The sequence below is a fragment of the Oryza sativa genome, chromosome 5 (genome assembly GCF_034140825.1).
Source record: "Oryza sativa Japonica Group chromosome 5, ASM3414082v1".
NCBI lineage: Eukaryota > Viridiplantae > Streptophyta > Magnoliopsida > Poales > Poaceae > Oryza > Oryza sativa.
In genome coordinates, this window is record NC_089039.1 from 14880623 (window position 1) to 14900245 (window position 19623).

A 19623-nucleotide genomic window follows, 5' to 3' on the forward strand; every position below is an offset into this window, starting at 1 on the left:
ACCGACACCTATAATAAATTAAAGGTGACACATTTTAAAAACCGAGCCGAGCCGAGGAGCGGATAAGACCGAGTGAGCGGTCGACAGCGCTGAATGAGCGGACAACTCTCTCTCTCTCTCTATCTCTCTCTCTCTCTCGCTCTCATCAGCGCGGCTCCCATGGGTGGCGGTGGCGCCCTCCTCTCTACCAGATCCAGCCGGGGGGGAGGAGGCGGCGACTGCGGCGGCGGGAGGCGCCCTCCCCTCCGCCAGATCTTGCCGGGAGGGGAGTCGGCAACAGCAGGAGGTGCTGTGACGGCCCGACAGCGGCCTCCCCACCCAGTGGTGGTGGCGGCCCGACAGCAGAGGCGGCTAAGGTGGCCCTTGAAGAAGTTATTCATGTTGTGTTCCCCTTGAAGGAGGTGTTCATGTTGTGTTCTTGTGCTCGGTTGTAAGGGGTTGAACGGGAGAAGGGAATTGCTTATTCGAGCCGATGCATTGAGCCGGTATTTTTTTTTTTTTGCGTTCCAGAGACCTCAAAGGTGTTGGTTCTGGAACCCGGCACCGATGACGGAAGTTATTTGTAAGGCCTTCATGGTGTCTGTTGGGAAAACTGGCACCTAAGGGGGTTTCTCAACCGGCACCATTTAGAGTTTATGTAGTAGTGTTTGGGACGATTTCTTGTACATTTCCGATCTTAGGATTTACTTCATGATTCGTGATCTGACGTGACTCTAACTCTCAGGATCTTGATAAACATCTATGTTAGGGTTTATGGTCCATACTTTGGTGGGGGTGGGAGGGGAGATATCGCTAGGCTTAGAGGGATGACCGTGAGAGATGACGGCTCGACAGTGGATAGTGAACATGAGCAGGAGGTGAGGCGGCGGCCCAACGGTGGACAGTGAGCACGGGCAAGCGGTGAGGTGTCAGGGTTTGCGCTAGAGCTACGGAGATGGAGGAGGGTACCAGAGGCAGGGGACATGATGAGGACCAGAGCACCTTGCCATTGCTGGTTTGAGGAGTAGAGGTGAGGGGAAAGGGGGAAGGCCGGGTAGGGGGTGTCTAGTAGGTGTTGTTGGTGTCTTCTGGCAAGCTAGTATGGCCTATGTTACCTTGATACAGTGCACAGCTCACGTATCCATATCAGATACAGTACGTCCTCGGATACGGATACGTATCGATACGCTCTGATACGTATCCCTCGTTAACCAGGTTTCCAAATAAAAATAATAATTATGGATATGCTGCCGATACGTTTCGATGCATCGCCACTAGCCGCCGTCCCGGCCCGACACGGCGACGCCCATCTCATGGAGCGTGGCGACAAGACAACGAGTGCAGGCGGCAGGCTGCGCAGCGCCTCCACCGTTCGCGGCCGTCGCAGTGCCTTTGACTTCCGTTGTGGTGCCTTTGACACGGCGACGCCCATCTCATGGAGCGCGGCGACAAGACAACGAGTGCAGGCGGCAGGCTGCGCAGCGCCTCCACCGTTCGCGGCCGTCGCAGTGCCTTTGACTTCCGTTGTGGTGCCTCCGCGGCTCCGCCGTCCACCGGGCTGAAATTATTACATTTTGGTCCTTTTTGAAAACTTATTTTACAAATAGACCCCTGGGAAAACTTAAACCGGAAATGGTCCTTTTTGGGACGCCAGAGTGGCTGGCGCCGTACCCCAACATGGCGGCACCAGCCACAATGGCGCCGTGCCTGTGCCACCGTGGCAATAGGGCTGTCGTGGAGGTGCTGACTAGGCCGAAGGGGGCGCCAGCCCAAGTGGCGCCGCCCCTCATACCACGGCGCCAGCATGGCTGGCGCGCCCCTCCTCTGCGGGCCCCACCAACTTTCTCCCCCCCCCCAAAATTTTCGCCAAGTCTGTTCTGCCTCCAGGCAACGGCTGGCGCCCCCCCCCCCCCCCCCCCCGACCGCGGCGCCAGGGTGGCTGGCGCCCCCCTCCTCCCCCCATCGAAGCCCTTCTGCCTCCGGGCCTCGGCTGGCGCCGCCCTCATGGACCACGGCGCCAGGGTAGCTGGCGCCGCCCTCCCCCAGCCCGAAACCCTTCTGCCTCGCGGCACTGGCTGGCACCGCCCTTCCCAACCTCGGCGCCAGGGTGGTTGGCGCCGCCCTCTGCCTCCCTGCAAATTGAAGATCCATATTGCACAAATGTACCAATTCACAGTTCGCAATTCAAATCACAATTCACAGATTCGTACAGACTAAAACAGGTTCCAATTGCACAAATCACAATGCCAAAAGTCCATCACATAGTCCTCAGATAGTCCATCACATATTCCACACATCAAACAATGCCAAAAGTCCATCACATATCCCACACATCAAACAATGCAAAAAGTCCATCCTATATTCCACACATGAAACAATGTCAAAAGTCCATCACATAGTCCTCACATAGTCCATCACATTTTATATCACATAGTGCACCACATATGTCATACTACCAACCAATAGATTAACTTCATACAAATTACTTCTTCCGTTGCAGCCGAATTGCTTGCGAGCCCGGAGTGTACCTACATTTGAAAATCCAATGTTTAAAACATTTTAAAAACAAAATAAGGGAAATCAAATAACATTTGAGAATGGTAAGCTCATTTTACCTCTTTTTCGCTGCCCGAGTGGATCACAAGTTGTATTGCGTGGGTTGCGTCCCCTGAGGCGCGTCGGGAAGCTGTGACATGTCTATCTCCTCGGCGTCTGGTGCGACGTAGTCCTCATCCTCCTCGTCCTCATCGTCATCGTCGTCGCTAGGTGGAGCCGGCGCCTTCCCCTTTCCCCTCCCTTGCTTAATGCGTGACGACGACGAGCCACCAACTCCTTCACGCTCTTCTATCCTGATAGAGTGTCGAGCAGTACTTGGACGCGTGGATTGAGGTAGTGGTGGTGGTTGTCTCCCCGGTTGGTACACGTCGTCCAATCCAACCGACCTGCAACCTAATCTTGCTGCAAGTTTCCGGCACCTTTGACGAACTTTCTGCATTTCAAAAAAAAAAGAAGTTTGTTAGGCATAACTCAAGTAATGCAAAGTGCTAAATAAATTTTACCTCTAAAACATTGCGGAGCGTGTTCTCCGTGTCCTCACCACCCCTCGGAGCTTGGAGGGCATGCCCCATTTCATTCACACTCCTGAGGAGCTCTCTCGACTGAAAGCGTGAAAAGATATATGTTAGGGTCTAGGGTGCAAATGGAAGTAACTTTGACAAATGCAAGAAAACTTACGACTCTGTCTCTAAGTGGGGCGTGCTCCATTTGATATCCAACTCTAGTCCGGACATCATAGGGATTCCGCCCCTCATCGGAGTCGCGGTCATCCTCTATGTCGGCTTCCGTCCAAGTAGGGCGGAGGAACAGTCTATATGTCCTATGCAGCCAACGAAGGTACTCTGAGAAAAGATGATTTTGGTGTATAGTCTCGATGTACCTATCGTTCATTCCGGCTGTTCTCCATTCATCAATGTATCTATTATGCTCTAGTCCCCAGTCTTTCACCTTCTTTGTTCTCACCCTGTCATACCTAGACAAGTAGAAGGTGATGAAACAGTAGTGAGCATCAACAAGGGTTAAATGGTACAAAATTGAACATTGACAATGAAAGCAAACAAAGATAAGAAATATTTACTTGTGTAATTCAACTCCAGTTGAGATGTCCTCAACCGGCCAATCTTGTTTCTTCCCGAACTGTCGCATGACACGGTGCGGAAGGTGGTACTCAACTGCCCAGAAACAAATCAATGGGCACTGGTACATGAAATAGTCAGAGTCTCGATTGCACATCGAGTTCAGGGTCAGGCTTGAAGCCTCATTTGTGTGGTATGGTAACCACTCAATCTGCAAAAGTTGAAGAGATGTCGTTGGTTAGTATCTTAATTAAAGAAGTAAATGTCTAACTAGAAGTGATATTGGAAGCACTTACATGTTGAGGCTGCAAGTAATCCATCTCATTGACATAATGCTTGTATGCCACATCCCGGTGAGCATGTGCAGTGGCAGTACTCTCAAAAAGGTAGGCCACTGTCTTCTCCATGTCTGGCTCATTCTAGGGCCAAGGAGTGAAGCTTTGCCTCCACTTAGGCCTTCTAACCGGTAGTCTTAACCACATCCACATCTGAATCAATAGCACACAACCACTCATGTTGGATGATGGTGCCTGACGACAACAGGCCTCACAGAGCTGTCTATATGTCCACGCCAACACTGCTGACCCCCAACTGAAACGGCCCAGATCACCAAGGTTGGCGACCAAAGGAATCCATATCGCCGAAGCAATGTCACCCCCAGCATCAGGAAACAGAACCCCTCCCAACAAGTGCAAGATGTATGCACGGGCATAACACTCAGCACGCCATGGCTCAGCATCGTCGTCAAGATGTGAGAAGTTCTGACTCAGCCAAGACAGGGGTATTCCATTCTGCTTCTTCTTCCCCCCTTGCCCCTGCTCAATGTTCAGTGGAATGCCAAACAGCTGCTGCACTTGTGCATGCCATCCAGGAGTCTCTGTCCTGCCCGTCACGGCATGCCCCCGTAATGGGAGGGCCAAGATCATAGCCACATCCTGTAGAGTGATGGTCATCTCACCACTGGGGAGGTGGAAGCTGTGTGTCTCAGGCCTCCATCTGTTCACAAGTGCTGTCAACGCAGGAGCGTTGAACACTGGCATTCCTCTGCTCACGACCAAGGCCACCCTGAGCAACCCGGCAGCCCTTAGGTACGGGATGTACCTATCGTCGAACACTGGGGGGGCATGAGCTCTGACTCGGAGCGGTTGAAGTACCTGCATTAGCAATTGTAAATCAATTAGTTAATATAATGTCAAATACACGCTACCGATACTTATGCACAAGTGAATCAATGCCGATTCATACCCTCCCCGCCTCGATCGCAGCCCTGCGATGACGGGCCTCGTAGTACGCCTCCAAGGCTGGGTAAGTCGGCGGTTGTCCCTCCTCGGCCATCCTACATGAAAAAGTAATAAATTCACCGTTAGTTACCAATGTGACATATATTAAAAGAAAATGAATGCGAGAACATGAGTAGGAAAACAAAATATTTACCTCCCTAACACTTAAATTTTTTTTGGACTTCTTCTTTTTTGGACGCTTAGGACACTTAGTTTTCTTGTGACCCTCCTGGTGACACAACGAGCATCTATTTTGCACCGGCGCAGCATCAAGTTGAACGCATGAAGGTGGTTTCCTTCCAGAACCACCCAGACCCGAGTCCATTTCGTTCTTGAATCGTTTCGATCTCCTCTTCCCTCTTGTTTTAATCTTCAAATTTGGGTCAGCAACAAATTCTTCACCATTGTACGATGGCCACTGTGTGGGGTCGAGGTATGGCTCAAAGCGACTTGCCCATGTGTTCACAACGGCTCTTGAAGAGAACTGATACGGCATTCGGTTGGGAGATTCCTTATCAATTGCATGAATCAGATAAACGTGTATAAGATGTGAGCAAGGCATATGGTAGAGCAATGGCCTTTGGCAAGAACATGAGTTCCCCTCACCTTCAACTTTGAAGGCTCTTGCGCCGAATCTAACACCACCACGTGTTATACCACCCCTCTCTGTGACCTCGTATGTCTTTTTCTGCTTATCGAAACACCTTGCAGTGTGTTTGTTCGCCTTACTTTCTTGCACCTTCATCTTACTGTCAACCTTGGTGGACCAACGCTGCCCTAACTGGACTCGCTTCAAAGCTTCATCATGTCTGTTCACAAAGTAGTCATTGCACTTCATGAACGTAAATGATACGATGGCCGTCACTGGAAGCTTACGAACACCAACTAGCACGCTATTGAACTGTTCGGCCATGTTGGTTGTCATGTAACCCCACCGGCGGCCATTTCTATCGTATGCACGAGACCACTTATCTTTATCCAACAACTCATCTTCAAGCCATTTACGAGGACCTTCGGGAATACGCTGCCTTAGTGCCTCAACATCCCTCTCAAATATCCACTTCTCGTCAATCTGACATATCCTTAGGAGCTCTTTTGTCTGATGCTTGTCCGCACCGGCCTTGTGGAAATTAGCACTGAAGTGCCTCATGCACCACCGGTGGTGAACCGATGGCAATCCTGGAACAGGAGTCATCATGGCATTCATTATACCAGCATGTCGATCTGAGATAATACAAACCTCCCTATGCGGCCCAACCACAACCCGTCGGACAAGATCGATAAACCAGCACCAGTCTCGTGAATTCTCTTTCTCCACCAAGGCAAAAGCTAAAGGTACAAGTTGGTCCTCCGCATCAGCTGATAATGCAGTCATCAAGGCACCACCGTATTTCCCAGTTAGGAAGGTTGCATCTATAGCTAGTACTGGCCTACAATGCTTAAAAGCCTCAATGGAAGGACCAAAGCACCAGAATGCACGCATAAAAATTTTCTTGGTCACTCCATCAACGTTGACAACCCTATCAGGATGAGTATCGATGTGGTAGACCATACTGGGATTCCTCTGCTTAATGGCTTGCAGCAAAGTGGGCAAACGGACATACGCTTCACCCCATTCACCATAAATGAGCTTCATAGCCTCCTCTCGTGCCCTCCAAGCCTTGCCATACTTCACCCTATACTGGAAAACCTCAAATATATACAAAGCTAACGCAGAAGCAGAGAGTGTAGGTTGCAGTTTTATGGCATTGCATAACCTATTTGCTATGAACTTTGATGTCAGTTGCCGGTGGCTCCCTGAACCTTCGGCAGTAGCACAACTATGTTCCTTACCTACCCGTAATATCCTCCACGTGCCACTAGACCTCTTAGTTGCATGGACCTTCCATTTGCACCGTGGGTTTTCACATTTAACAGTGTACCTCCTATTTGCGGCAGAATTGACAACACGGTATGGACGATGGTGCACGATGGCGTACTCCTGGAGCCATAGCTTCAATGTGACCATGGATGGGAACTCTAAACCCTTTCTGAGACCATCCACCTGGAATGGTTCTGGCAACTGATCTAGGTTGATGCCGTCATCTAGTAGTGCACCATGGGCATGTGTTAGGTCCCTAAACTCAGGAATGTCCGGCTTCCTCCCAAACACCTTCTCAAACGCACGACATTCCTCTAATGCTAACTTGTCATTATTAGTAAGTGGAGGGAATAGACGGTCATCATCAGAGTCTTCAGCAAATTCAACATCATATTGCTCAACACTTGCCTCCTCGTCAACATCATCTCTATTGACTTCTACTGAGACAGAATCGTGACCACCACTCAATTCGACATCAAAGTAATCATCTGGATTCACATATTGGCCTGCTACTTCTGTCGGGTATTCAGGGTTGACTCCGTACGACGACCAATGAACACTCGCCGACAAATGTTCACTTAGATCAAGCCCCTCTTGTTCTAACTCCCTTTTCATCACCCTCGCTGCATCCACATCATCAGTACCGCAATGTCTCTTTGATGGTCCTGCCTCCCATAAATCATTTCCAAGCAAAGGTCTCTTCTTCTCTCCTTCCCCCTCCAAGTCTTCTCGTACCAACTCACTCTTACTTGCACCCCCTCCACGACGAGAATAATATGTCACAAAATTCTTCTCAACGTAATGATAAGAAGGAGATTTGTTTAGATCCAAATTTTCTACGGTACGAACTAACTTTGATGCAAACACCTCTAGAGATCTAAACTGAGACTCTTTTACCAAATCAAAGTAAACTTCCCATTCCAACTGACCTATCACATTTAATATATACTTATGCCCTTGACCAACATCGTATCTCCCATAAAAACGAATCTCCACATTATCCTCGGTCCATCCAAGAACTTCTTTCACTCGTGACCTTAGTTCATCTAGAGTTGGGTGGGTGGGAAACAAAATGGTCTTCAATGACATATCCTCAAACTCAACATGTCCACCAACATAAGGTTCCACCACTCTACCACCGTAGTAAACACGAACAAGTCTATCCATCTACACCAAAAAATCAAATGTAACTTTGCAACAAAAATTAAATCTTCATTCCTAAACGTAGTCCAAACCGACATATTATAACCAATGCATAACTTAAATTGTCCCAAAGCTACTACTCCAAAAAAATATTTAATCCACCTACAACTATCAACAAGTTTACTACTGCATTACACATCGAAATATTACAAATACTCTATCATACAACCCAAACCTCCGTCATGCCTCAACCATAATTTTTCATCCATCCATCCAACCAAACCATCCAAAAATTAACATTACCACATATATGGTTAAAAAAATCATGACACCAATGAGTACATTGCAAACATGTAGCACTACAACAAGCCAATCCTAAGAACAAATGCTAAAAATCACAAATTTGGGTAAAAAAGGGGTTCTAGGGTTACCCACCGATCTACAAATTCAACCAATAAAAATGAAAAAAAAGAAGGGGGAATGAAGGAGTCTACCTTTCTCTTCAATTTCCACAACAAATCCCGCGAAAAACGGCTTCAAATTGAGTGGATTTGAGGTGGAGAGGTGAGGGGGAGAGAGAGGGAGAAGAACAGCAGCTCGCTGCTCGGGCTGGGAATGGCGAAAATGGGAGTGGGGAGGAGAAAGGTGGTGGGGCCCACGGGGTTTAAGGCACAGAGGAGGGGCGCGCCAGCTATGCTGGCGCCGTGGTATGAGGGGCGGCGCTAGTGTGGCTGGCGCCCCCTTTCTGCCCAGTCAGCACCTCCACGACAGCCCTAGTGCCACGGTGGCACGGGCACGGCGCCAGTGTGGCTGGCGCCGCCATGTTGGGGTACGGCGCCAGCCACTCTGGCGCCCCAAAAAGGACTATTTCCGGTTTAAGTTTTCCAGGGGTCTATTTGTAAAATAAGTTTTCAAAAAGGACCCAATTATAAAAATTTCAGGTCCACCGGGTGTCATGGCGCTGCCGTACGCCGAAGGGCCACCGTCGTCTGCCTCCCGTCGTGGTGCCGCCATCTGACGCAGCCCCTTCACCGGCAGCCGGGCGCCAGAGCTCCGCAACCAGGCAAGCGCAGCCGCACATCCCTCACTGCCTAGTACTTTTCGTTCTTCTACTCCGCTCCACTCTCTTTCCAATCCAGGCTTATCTAAAATTTGTTCCCCTTTGTTATTTTCTTGGTACAAGACTACTAGTGCCATATCTTGTTAGATGCGATGTATTTTGATGGATGCTTGAGTGGTAATGCATCTAGATATCCAGCAACTAGCAGTTCTAATGGTTGTATGGCTGCTAATGCGGCTGGGCATTGGAGGAGATAGCTTTGAGTTGTTTCATGGTTATGTTGGACGACTGATTTTCTTAAGCAAACTGACCTTGAGAGAGTCCAGAATATGTTGGTGTATTGGACCCACTATTTTTACACTTATTTAATTTGCTATACCATGTTCCTTAGAAAATGCCGTATCCCTTTATCGCCGTATCACGTATCCGTATCCGTATCTCCGTATCAAGATAACATAGAGCATGGCTAGGCACTGGGCAGTGCCACAGGAGGTGGGGACGGAAGTATGGAAGGGAAGAAGAGATATTTGGGCTGGGATTGTTGCACAAATCTCAAAGCACGATCGAACGGTCTAGAATTTATAGACTGTCCCTATATGTATTAGAGAAAATTCTTATATATCATAGAGAGAAAAAACGTCTCATACACTCTCAAATTAACATCTCATACACGAATTCTTATATCATAGTAGACTGAAATGCCAAAAAGAGTTAATTAAGTGCACACGTCAAGTATTATAATTAACTTAAGATGTAGGAGTAGGTCGGAAATGTGCAATCACTCTTCTATTAGTCAAAAAGAACTTCATGATATTTGCCAGCACGCTCAGGTTGTTAATTTCATGTAATAAATTTGTCTAAAATGAACGTTTCTGATGATAGAGATAGCCAGAAAAATCAAACCCTTCAACCAAGATATTTCTACACAATGCCTGATGAAAAATGGTACTCATAAATGCTTGACAATAGCATATATAGTGCTCATCAGTTGCATCCTAGAATTAGATAAGTATAGCCGCCGAGAGATAACCGGCTATGCAGGCAATTGAGGAAGTACAAACGTAGCAATTATGCAAATGTCAAATGAATCCTTCGCTGAAAATGAACTTATAAGGTCACTGCCGTAAGAGGGATGCATAGTTTCACACTATAGTCTATTACAAAATAATCAAGTGTATTTATTGTATTATTTTGTACTACCTCATTATTTTTTTACTCTACATTTTGGACATTGTTACACGCCCACTTGCACATATCTCATCAATACGTTTTATACCTATATGTTTATAAAATTGACTAAAACTATGATTGTTTATGGAATATTTTTCAAAAAAAAGCTACTAAATGCCAATTTTGTTATATTAAATCCTAATGTTTTTGTATTTATTATAATATTTTGTAATTTGACTATACGCATTAATGCAAAAGTTTTCATATTTGAGAACGAATGTAGTAGCATGTTGTTGCTTTAGTTATAATGCTAAAAGTTCCGTGAATAGAACCAGTGAGTAGTGAATTCTGACGTCCCTCCTTTGTTTATGTCATCCAAATGGTTATATTTTTTTTTGAAAATATTCAACAAGATAGATTAATATGTGATAGATCACTCCACAAATGTGCAAATAAAATTCAACTTCTATAAATTGTAGCTAGTTAACATATATTCACAGTCAATTTTATTTTTTCATTGCAACTTGTAGAAGTTAATGTTTCTGAAGTGATTTATCACATATTAATCTATCTTATCATTTTTTCAAAATTTTTCATAACTATTTAGATAATATGCAAAGAACAAAAGGATGTCCTCTCGAGAGTTTAGAATAATTTCTTCCAGTGAGCGTCTTAATATGATAATATCTGCTCAACATATTATATTTATTTATTTAGGGCCTGTTTAGATTGTAGCAAAAATAAACATTACTAAATTTTGGCAATTTGACAATATTACCAAGTTTTTACATGATTTATTATGTATTTACAAGAGTTCAACAAAAAAAATTAAATGGATGCATATATTTGACAACTTTACGAAAAAATAATATGGTTTGAAATGGCACTAATCTAAACAACCCCTTATTCTCTTTACTTGAGAACAGGGCAGTAGGCTAGTGATAGGAAGGACCGAAACAGGATAGACAAGCATGCATGTGAGAGCGCCTGTTGTGAGCAGGACATATGCGATATGCTGATATGTGTACTACTCTATTGACAAATGAAATATCTCTCCAGTTTGTGGGCGTGGTGACTGTTAATTGAACTCACGTAATAATTTATACGAAGCGGAGGGTTGTTCCGGCTTATATAATCGAGCCGACCGGCCAAATGGAACACAATTGGTGGCCAATCAGTCGGAAACGACGTACGGCCACGATAAGCAGGTTGTTTATAAACTAACTCAAAGCACACTAAGCTATAGCCAGCCCCGTGTACTTCACCATTAATTGCACACTTTAATTCTGATTAAGAGTTGATTAGGCTGCCGGCGGCGATGCAAGTCACTGTCGTGTTCCCGCACGGCCACGTTTTCTACGGGGAAACTTTGACGGCCATAGAATAATTAATCAACGTGGGATGGGAATCGAGAATTCAGACTCGGTCAATGTGTAGGCACCAGGTTCGTGTGGCTCTTGTTTTTGGCTCATTGTGTGTGCCAATGCTTTTGCTGTGTTGTCACGGGCATGCATGTCTGGAATCCGAATGGACTTCTCTCAAAATTGAGAGCTTTCAGTGCTATAGATCCAATTTTGCTAAAGTAAAATTGTTTTTCGTTTTCATGGCTGGTACTTTTCTCTTCCGGTTAAGCCCTGTTCTGTAGATACTGGATTATCGTTGGCACGTTTCCTAAGCATAGGAACTGTACTGTACGATTTATTTTTTAAAAAAAGAAAGTTATGTACAGAAGGTTTTAAAATCAAACTAATTTATTTTTTTTAAATTACTTCTCCCGAAAGGCACTGAAGATCAACCAAATCAACACACTTACGAACAAGGCAGCCAAAGATATGTGCTAGAGTATCCTCTCCTCACATGTTTAATTAAAAAAGATGTACTCCTAAAGTAGGTCATGAATGCCGATAAATGAAGTCGTGTAACAACATAAAGGACTCTTTGAATCGCAGGGTTAAAAAAATGGAGAAATAGAAAAAACACAGGATTCTGATAGGAATTGAAGTGTAAAACAGTGGATTGCAAAACACGGGAAAAACACAGGAAGGGACGTTTGATTGGAGTGCGGGAAAACTTAGAAATCAGATGAGAGAGATATACTCAAATGCAATTTTCCAAAAGGTTGGAACTATTGCTAAATTTCCTTCAAAATCAACATACAATGTGTCATTCCATAGTAATTTCATAGGATTTGAAAAGCTTCAATCCTTTGAATCAAAGAAACAAATAGGAAAATTTCCTATAGGATTTAAATCTAATGAAATTATTACATAAATCTTTTGATTCAAATGGCCCTTAAATGCCTTACCACGAGGTTTTTAGTTGTTGGACCCTTGTTCTCATGCAAGGGTTAGACGACCTGGGTTCAAAGCCTCACCCCTCCTAATTATTTGATATTATGTCCTTCCCTAATATTCTAGTTTTTTTTTGTTCTCATGCAAAACTTGCACTTCTATAAATTGAGATGGTACCGGTTGATTGGATATACCATCATGAATATAAGATCAAATGCCCAGTACAGAGTGAAGCAGATTTGCAAAAGACAAATGTTTCGATAGACTTAGTGTTTTTTTTAAAAAAAGAGCAGAAAAACAAAAAACCAAAGGCAGAAGCTGTGTCCCATTTCATTGATAAAGAAGAGATACACATCGATCTAAAAAAACGGTTCACACTGAAAACATCATCATAGATCAATCGTTATAGGTACACTAAACACCAGAAAAACACCAATTGCAACCAAAACACCAATACCACCGAAATAGACTTCACCGAAATAACATAATGGTATAGGTTAATGCATGAGTGGGAGAAGGGAGATGAACATTCATTTAAGTGATTTACTAAAAGTAACACATTGGTCCTCGGATCAAAACGATGCGAGTCAAGGTCAGCTAAATGACATTTTACGAGTCCCCAGCCTTGTCAATATCAAATGGTGTCCCCATCAACCTTTCTCTGAAGAATCAAATTGAAGAATTTGATGTTTTGTTTCTATACAATTGTATAAATAGGTGACCTTGACGTCTTGGTGCTACTTGCGTAGACTGCCTGCCTGGCTGGCTAACAATAGGAAACTTTCATGACCAACTTGGGTCAATTAATCCGTAGACAAATTTGGTTTAGGGTAGTCTATTGGGATTGATAGCTCAGGCTCCTCTGATCTTCTTGGATTTTAATGAATTGCAGATAGAGTAGAATTGTTGCAAACACGATGTAATTGAGTTTCATAGACGAGGTAAGAAACAAGAGCATATGAAGGATGAATTCGAAACTGTAATAAACTCCTATTCATCAGAGTTTCAGAGACGAGATTTTACATGTGCTGGGATTCAGAGTTTCAGATTAGACACTCATTTTTCCCTGCATATTAGTCTATGTTTCTCTGAAATTTCCTCTTCATCAGTATAACGCAGTAAATGCAAATAACGTGGTCTAGTCCTAAGTTCTTCGTTGCTTCACTCGAACAGGTTTGCAGGAATTAGTAATGCCTTTTAAACACCTTCGGTACTACATAATTAGCTAATTACATATGACAAAATGAAATGGTAGGTTGAAAGGGAATAATGGGCGTGCTTGATGCAGCCACAAGGAAAGGTTTTGGCCCATACAATGCCATCTCTAAGAACACAGAATGCCCAAATCAGGAAGTATATAAGCTGAGGGCAGACTACTGAATACTACTGGAGAAAAATCCAATCCAATTTGATATAGCTCTCACTAGCCATTTAGGCCCATGCTGGCCCAATCAATTGCAACTTGAATTTGATCCACTGTCTTTGCATGTGGCTCAAACCCCCCTTAGGATAAAATACAATTTCTCTTGCATTCAGTTTTGTTTCCTTGATACATCTCGGTTGTAAATTCACTGCAGTATTGTGCTTATCTTCCCCGCCAAAAAAAAAAAAAGGTCTGCTTATCTTCTTCAGGCTTCAGGCTTATAGGTTGAATACTCTCACCGATCGTCAAGCAGGTAAAACATTCGATTTAGTGTCATTTTCCTTGACAATTTGAACATATGAATGATAATTAGAGTTATAGCCTTATAGGGTGTGTTTAGTTCACGCTAAAATTGAAAATTTGATTAAAATTGAAACGATGTGATGGAAAAGTTGGAAGTTTTATATGTGTAAAAAAGTTTTGATGTGATGGAAAAGTTAGAAGTTTGAAGAAAAAGTTGGGAACTAGACATAGCCTTATTATTGAAGTTACTTTCCAAGTCCAAATCTTCCTCATAAATATTCAACCTACTTGCGCTGTCACCGAAGCAACATCTAGCTTAATTGTTAATACTGCATGATGGCAAAGTTTTGTAGTTGTGGAGACATACTTCAGGAATTAGGATGCTGCTTACTCAACTTCGAGATTGCATTGCGAAATTCTGCAGCACTTCTTTTTTTAAGGTATACTACCTGAGGTGACAGATACTTCCATTTATGAAAGTATGCTTAAATTTAAACTTGTGTGGGATGGCAGATATACTTCCAGTAGAGTTTTTAATCACTACTCCCTCTATTTACTTTTGATAGTAATATTTCATCTTAGCACAATGACCAATGATAAATAATTCTACTTATCATCTATTTAAACATGCTACTAGTTATTCATCGTAAACAAGTGATTTATTAATATTTATATTTCTCGATGCCCATATAACCAATCTTGTGTAAAAGAATGGAGAGTTACGCATTAAATCCGAGAAAGTCATTAAGATGATAGGTGGTTAGATTGAAATATGCCTATCAAAAATAAATTTTCAGATTTAGAAATATGTCTATCAAAAATAGATGGAGAGAGTATCTGTATAAGTTGGAATCAATAACATCGAGATCTAAAACTGAATGGAAGCTGCACTGACCTATACTACTACTACCAGCCTGCAGGGCCTTAGGAGCTCATGGCAGTTGTCCTGACCGCACTGCCTTAGGACTGGCCCTGTACAAAATAAGTAAAAGAAATAGTTTACAGGGTTAAGTGTTTTAATGAAATAGTTCAGATGACTAAAATAATTTATTTTTTCAGAATAAGTTCAGTGTATCATTTTTTTTACACCAGTTCAGTGAATCATTTTGAGGGGAAGAGAGTGAGCCATTATGAGGGGGTTACGTGCAAGCAAAACCCGAACTGCACATCAAAATCCAGCCCAGCAAGGCCTGTTTACGAAAAGGGCGTGGCCCAACTAACGCACAAAAGACAGAAGCACAAAGGCCCACATTCCCAACAAGAACGCGTCGATTTTCTCCCGTGCAGCCACGTACGCTTTGCGTTGCCGCTTCCCCAGCACCGCCAAATCTAATCCATGATCCATCATCTCAATCTCTTCCCTCCCAAATCGACATCTTAACGATTCCTTTTGCTTAAAACCTTAACCTAAAACAAGTGTATCAGTCTCAGCAATGTCCATGATAGTAATAGCCACCACCATCTATCTGCATCCATGATCTCTCTCTCTCTCTCTCTCTCTCTGTTGCTTCCAAGCCAAGACGACCCTGTCTTGCTCACTGACTGTACGTACATGGATCTCATCAAGCTCAGCTCCCATGCCTCCCTCCGGTATAAATTGCAGCCATGTGGAGCTTCACCACCGGCGGCGGCGGCGGCCATGGAGACGTCGTACAGGGAGGAAGAAGCGAGGAGGAAGGCATCCCTGCTCCACTGCATCTTCTTCTTCCTCCTCGGAGCTCTCGCCATGGCCGCAGCGATCGCCGTTCTACACGAGTCATCATACTGGGAGTGGCGCTGTAATCGCCTCACCGACATCGTCGTTGACGGCGACGACGGCGATGGTCCGAGCAGCAGCGAGGTGGTCGACGGCGGCGGCGAGTGGGGGATGGTGAGGACGAGGGGCGCGCAGTTCGTCGTCGGCGGCGGCCGGCCGTTCTACGTGAACGGGTTCAACACGTACTGGCTGATGGTCCTCGCCGTCGACCCGTCGACGAGGGGGAAGGTCACCGAGGTGTTCCGGCAGGCGGCGGCGGTCGGGCTCACGGTTTGCCGGACGTGGGCGTTCAACGACGGCGGGTGGCGGGCGCTCCAGAAGTCACCCGGAGTCTACGACGAGGAGGTCTTCAAGGTGAGCGAGCTCGACGATGACGTAGCTAGCCAGCTGCCACCCAAGCTCGCAAATATTTCGTTTTCTTTTTGATTGAACTGTATATTGTTTAGATCACACATTTGAATACCTGTATTTCATTTACCGTAAACCAAATATTATTTAACACGTGGAAGTCAACGTCGATTGATCAATTAGCTGTGCCTATACCTAATGATGCGTTTATTTAAATCCTTGATTGAGATATATATTCACATGATAGATAGCTAGATTACATGATTTGTACATTTACTAACTAATGGTGATCAATACAAAAGTACTCCTGACCACACTGGATTGAGCTTTACAATCCTATCGTTGAACTGACCACACTATGAGTATCCTGGGACAACTCTTTGGTGTCCACAAATTCAGAAACCGTTAAGAATGCCATGTAGCATGCATTGTGCTATTTTACCATGCAGAATAAACAATCATTGTGCTTGCAGATAAGACACCTGCTGGCTTCAAACATCTCCACAAGCATCAATTTCCATTCGATTCCATCATAGTTGGGTTGGACGACAGGCATCTCTCCTCTAAACTGAGACGCAATTCACCCAATAATTAGCATCGATCGCGTAAAAACATATACATAATACATACGTGTCATTTTCGTTTTGAAAGGATCTATCGAAGTGATCGATCGATTGCTTGCATTTCATATTCAATTGATTAATTAATTCTCCAGGTATTTCCGTTCAAAAATAATAATAATTCCCCACCTGCGTACGCGCATGCAGGCCCTGGATTTCGTGGTGAGCGAGGCGCGGAAGCACAAGATCAGGCTGATTCTTCCGCTGATCAACAACTGGGACGACTACGGCGGCAAGGCGCAGTACGTGCGGTGGGCGCAGGCCGCCGCCGCCGGCGCCGGCGCCGACGCCTTCTTCTCCGACGAGACCGTGAGGGGCTACTTCAAGAGCCACGTCACGGCGGTGCTGACGAGGGTGAACGCGTACACGGGCGTGGCGTACAGGGACGACCCGACCATCATGGCGTGGGAGCTCATGAACGAGCCGCGCTGCGCCTCCGACCCCACCGGCGACACGCTCCAGGCGTGGATCGCGGAGATGGCGTTCCACGTCAAGTCCGTCGACCCGGCGCACCTGCTCGGCGTCGGCGCCGAGGGGTTCTACGGCCCGTCCTCGCCGCCGGCGCGCCTCCGGGTGAACCCCAACGCCGACGTCGCCCTCGCCGGCGCCGACTTCGTCCGCAACCACCGCGTCCTCGGCGTCGACTTCGCCTCCGTCCACGTCTACCCGGACACTTGGTAAGCGGCAACAGGCTAACAGCCAGCCGCCGCGGCGGCCGGAGACGCAGAGATGTCGCAGCTCTAACGACATTCTTGACAGGCTGCCGGCGGGCGCGACGAAGGAGGCGCAGCTGAGGTTCGCGACGTCGTGGGTGGAGGCGCACATCGCGGACGCCGAGGGCGCGCTCGGCGGCATGCCGGTGCTGTTCGCGGAGTTCGGGGTGTCCACGAGGGGCGCCCGGGCGGCGTTCAACGCGACGTCGAGGGACGCGTTCATCGAGGCGGTGTATGGCGCGATGCTGCGGTCGACGCGGCGCGGCGGCGGCGGCGCGGGGGCGCTGCTGTGGCAGGTGTTCCCGGAGGGCACGGATTACATGGACGACGGCTACGCCGTCGTGCTGCCCCGGGCGGCGGCCACCGCCGGGATCGTGGCGGCGCACTCCAGGCGGCTGCAGTCGTTCAACTCCCGGTGCGCGTGGAGCTGCCGCTGGGGCTGCAACAAGAGGGACAACGACACGGCTGAGACGACGACGGCGGAGGCTGACGTCGACGTGTCCTTCCACCACGAACTGTAACGATACGCCGAGATGTACGTTGAAATTCGTAGGGAGACTAGTTATTTATTACTACTGTATATAGACGGAAATTATCATGGTATAAAACTATAAATCGGTTGCCGTATCGTGCATCCAAAGCGGAAAGTGTTTAATCTCTCTGAGAATATATCTTCTCGTTTCGTGTATGTCATCTAAGTAGTTATATTTTTTTAAAAAAAAAGTTAATAAGATAAATTAATATAAAATATATCATTTCATAAATATGTAAGTTAAAATTCAACTTCTATAAATTTTAACAAAAATAATAACAAATATAATTGTGAATGTACCATAATTATTTTCAATTTAAATTAAAATAACAAATACAAACATGCATGGTGATAAAAAATAACACGTGCAGTGCAGTGCTTAGGAAAATGGAGACTCTACTGTCTAGGGGTAGGGGTCAGGACAGCTGCAGATTCAGCGGCACAACCGCACAAGGCACAAACGGAGTGACAGAGAACGGATTCTGAATTTCTATATATAATCTACGGGAGTACCTATACATCTTTCGAAAAATTTTTATAATCGTATCACACAGATTTTTAATCTTTATATTAAAATCCGATAGATATAATAAAAAGCAAAAAGCAATTAAGAAACACCATAATGAACATTAAATTACCATATCCTCAAGAAAAAGACCAAATCCAATACAAAATTTAAAATTTACATGTGAAGATTCAAAAATTACAGTGTAACTTACAAAAGTTACAGTGTTTGTTTCATAAATTACACTGTAACTTACAAGAAAATGCACTGTAAATTTGAGTGAGAAAATCGAGTGAGAGATAAGAAAAAATCTTTCGAGTGAGATATAGCAAAATCGATAATCTACATATAATCCCCAACCGTATGGCATGCAAGGTAATCTATCTATCTATCTATGTATTAACTTATTAAAGGAATAGAAAAATAAGCCTCCACGTTCGCTCTCACGGTCTAGAAATTCTCATATTAATCGGAGAAAAAGAAAAACAGAGTCCATATAGAAATACAATTTAGAAATAGGTAAAATTCGGAATTAAAAAATAAGGAATATTAGGAGAGGAAACTAGAGTCCATATAGAAATATAATTTATAAATAACTGAAATTCGGAATTAAAAAATAAGGAATATTAGAAGTAGAGTATAGAGTCCATATAGAAATACAATTAGGAAATAATAGAAATTCGGAATTAAAAATAAGGAATATTAGAAGTAGAGTATAGAATCCATACAGGAATACAATTAGAAAATAATAGAAATTCGGAATTAAAAATAAGGAATATTAGAAGTAGAGTATAGAGTCCATACAGAAATACAATTAAGAAAAAAAAAATAGAAATTCGGAATTAAAAAAATAAGGAATGTTAGAAGTGGAGAATAAAGTTCATATAGGAATTTAAAACTAACTAAAATTCGGAATAAACATAATAAAATTAAAAGTAGAGTTTAGAGTCCGTATAAAAATACAATTTTCAAATAACTAAAATTCGAAATTAAGAAAAACATGGGAAGAAGAGTTTAAAGTCAATATATGAATAAAATTTAGAAGTAATTGAAATTTGAAATTAAAA

The 19623-nt window shown here is 44.5% G+C and overlaps 3 protein-coding genes and 1 long non-coding RNA gene across 4 annotated transcripts; 2 read left to right on the forward strand and 2 right to left on the reverse strand.

The window, feature by feature from the left end:
- The first annotated feature begins 1424 nt into the window (after positions 1 to 1424).
- On the forward strand, positions 1425 to 9283 carry LOC136356426 (uncharacterized). The gene is made up of 2 exons (XR_010741216.1): positions 1425 to 1527; positions 8837 to 9283. It is a non-coding gene; the product is annotated as an uncharacterized lncRNA (long non-coding RNA).
- LOC136356749 (uncharacterized) lies at positions 2586 to 3825 on the reverse strand. Its single transcript, XM_066311058.1, has 4 exons — positions 3614 to 3825; positions 3214 to 3508; positions 3039 to 3137; positions 2586 to 2968 (listed from the first exon to the last, which is right to left on the reverse strand). Exons 1-4 carry the CDS (start codon positions 3766 to 3768, stop codon positions 2618 to 2620), a joined length of 900 nt encoding a protein of 299 aa, XP_066167155.1. The 5' UTR covers positions 3769 to 3825; the 3' UTR covers positions 2586 to 2617.
- LOC136356514 (uncharacterized) lies at positions 4084 to 7367 on the reverse strand. The gene is made up of 5 exons (XM_066310526.1): positions 5046 to 7367; positions 4847 to 4947; positions 4713 to 4765; positions 4197 to 4620; positions 4084 to 4099 (listed from the first exon to the last, which is right to left on the reverse strand). The coding sequence occupies exons 1-5, from the start codon at positions 7365 to 7367 to the stop codon at positions 4084 to 4086; spliced, it is 2916 nt and encodes a 971-aa protein (XP_066166623.1).
- A 6185-nt stretch (positions 9284 to 15468) lies between the features above and the next one.
- Positions 15469 to 18159, forward strand: LOC107276043 (putative mannan endo-1,4-beta-mannosidase 5). Its single transcript, XM_015782834.3, has 3 exons — positions 15469 to 16192; positions 16954 to 17483; positions 17566 to 18159. Exons 1-3 carry the CDS (start codon positions 15557 to 15559, stop codon positions 18038 to 18040), a joined length of 1641 nt encoding a protein of 546 aa, XP_015638320.1. The 5' UTR covers positions 15469 to 15556; the 3' UTR covers positions 18041 to 18159.
- Positions 18160 to 19623: the final 1464 nt, after the last annotated feature.

Coding starts and splice junctions, on each gene's coding strand:
- LOC136356514 (XM_066310526.1), bottom strand. CDS start 7,367: ATGAAAAGGGAGTTAGAACAAGAGGGGCTTGATCTAAGTGAACATTTG. Junction 4,948..5,045: donor AAAATTTAAGTGTTAGGGAG/GTAAATATTTTG, acceptor TTTTTCATGTAG/GATGGCCGAGGAGGGACAAC. Junction 4,766..4,846: donor GGCGGGGAGGGTATGAATCG/GCATTGATTCAC, acceptor TTGCTAATGCAG/GTACTTCAACCGCTCCGAGT.
- LOC136356749 (XM_066311058.1), bottom strand. CDS start 3,768: ATGTGCAATCGAGACTCTGACTATTTCATGTACCAGTGCCCATTGATT. Junction 3,509..3,613: donor ACTGGAGTTGAATTACACAA/GTAAATATTTCT, acceptor CTACTTGTCTAG/GTATGACAGGGTGAGAACAA. Junction 2,969..3,038: donor CGCTCCGCAATGTTTTAGAG/GTAAAATTTATT, acceptor TTTGAAATGCAG/AAAGTTCGTCAAAGGTGCCG.
- LOC107276043 (XM_015782834.3), top strand. CDS start 15,557: ATGATCTCTCTCTCTCTCTCTCTCTCTCTGTTGCTTCCAAGCCAAGAC. Junction 16,193..16,953: donor ACGACGAGGAGGTCTTCAAG/GTGAGCGAGCTC, acceptor ACGCGCATGCAG/GCCCTGGATTTCGTGGTGAG. Junction 17,484..17,565: donor CACGTCTACCCGGACACTTG/GTAAGCGGCAAC, acceptor CATTCTTGACAG/GCTGCCGGCGGGCGCGACGA.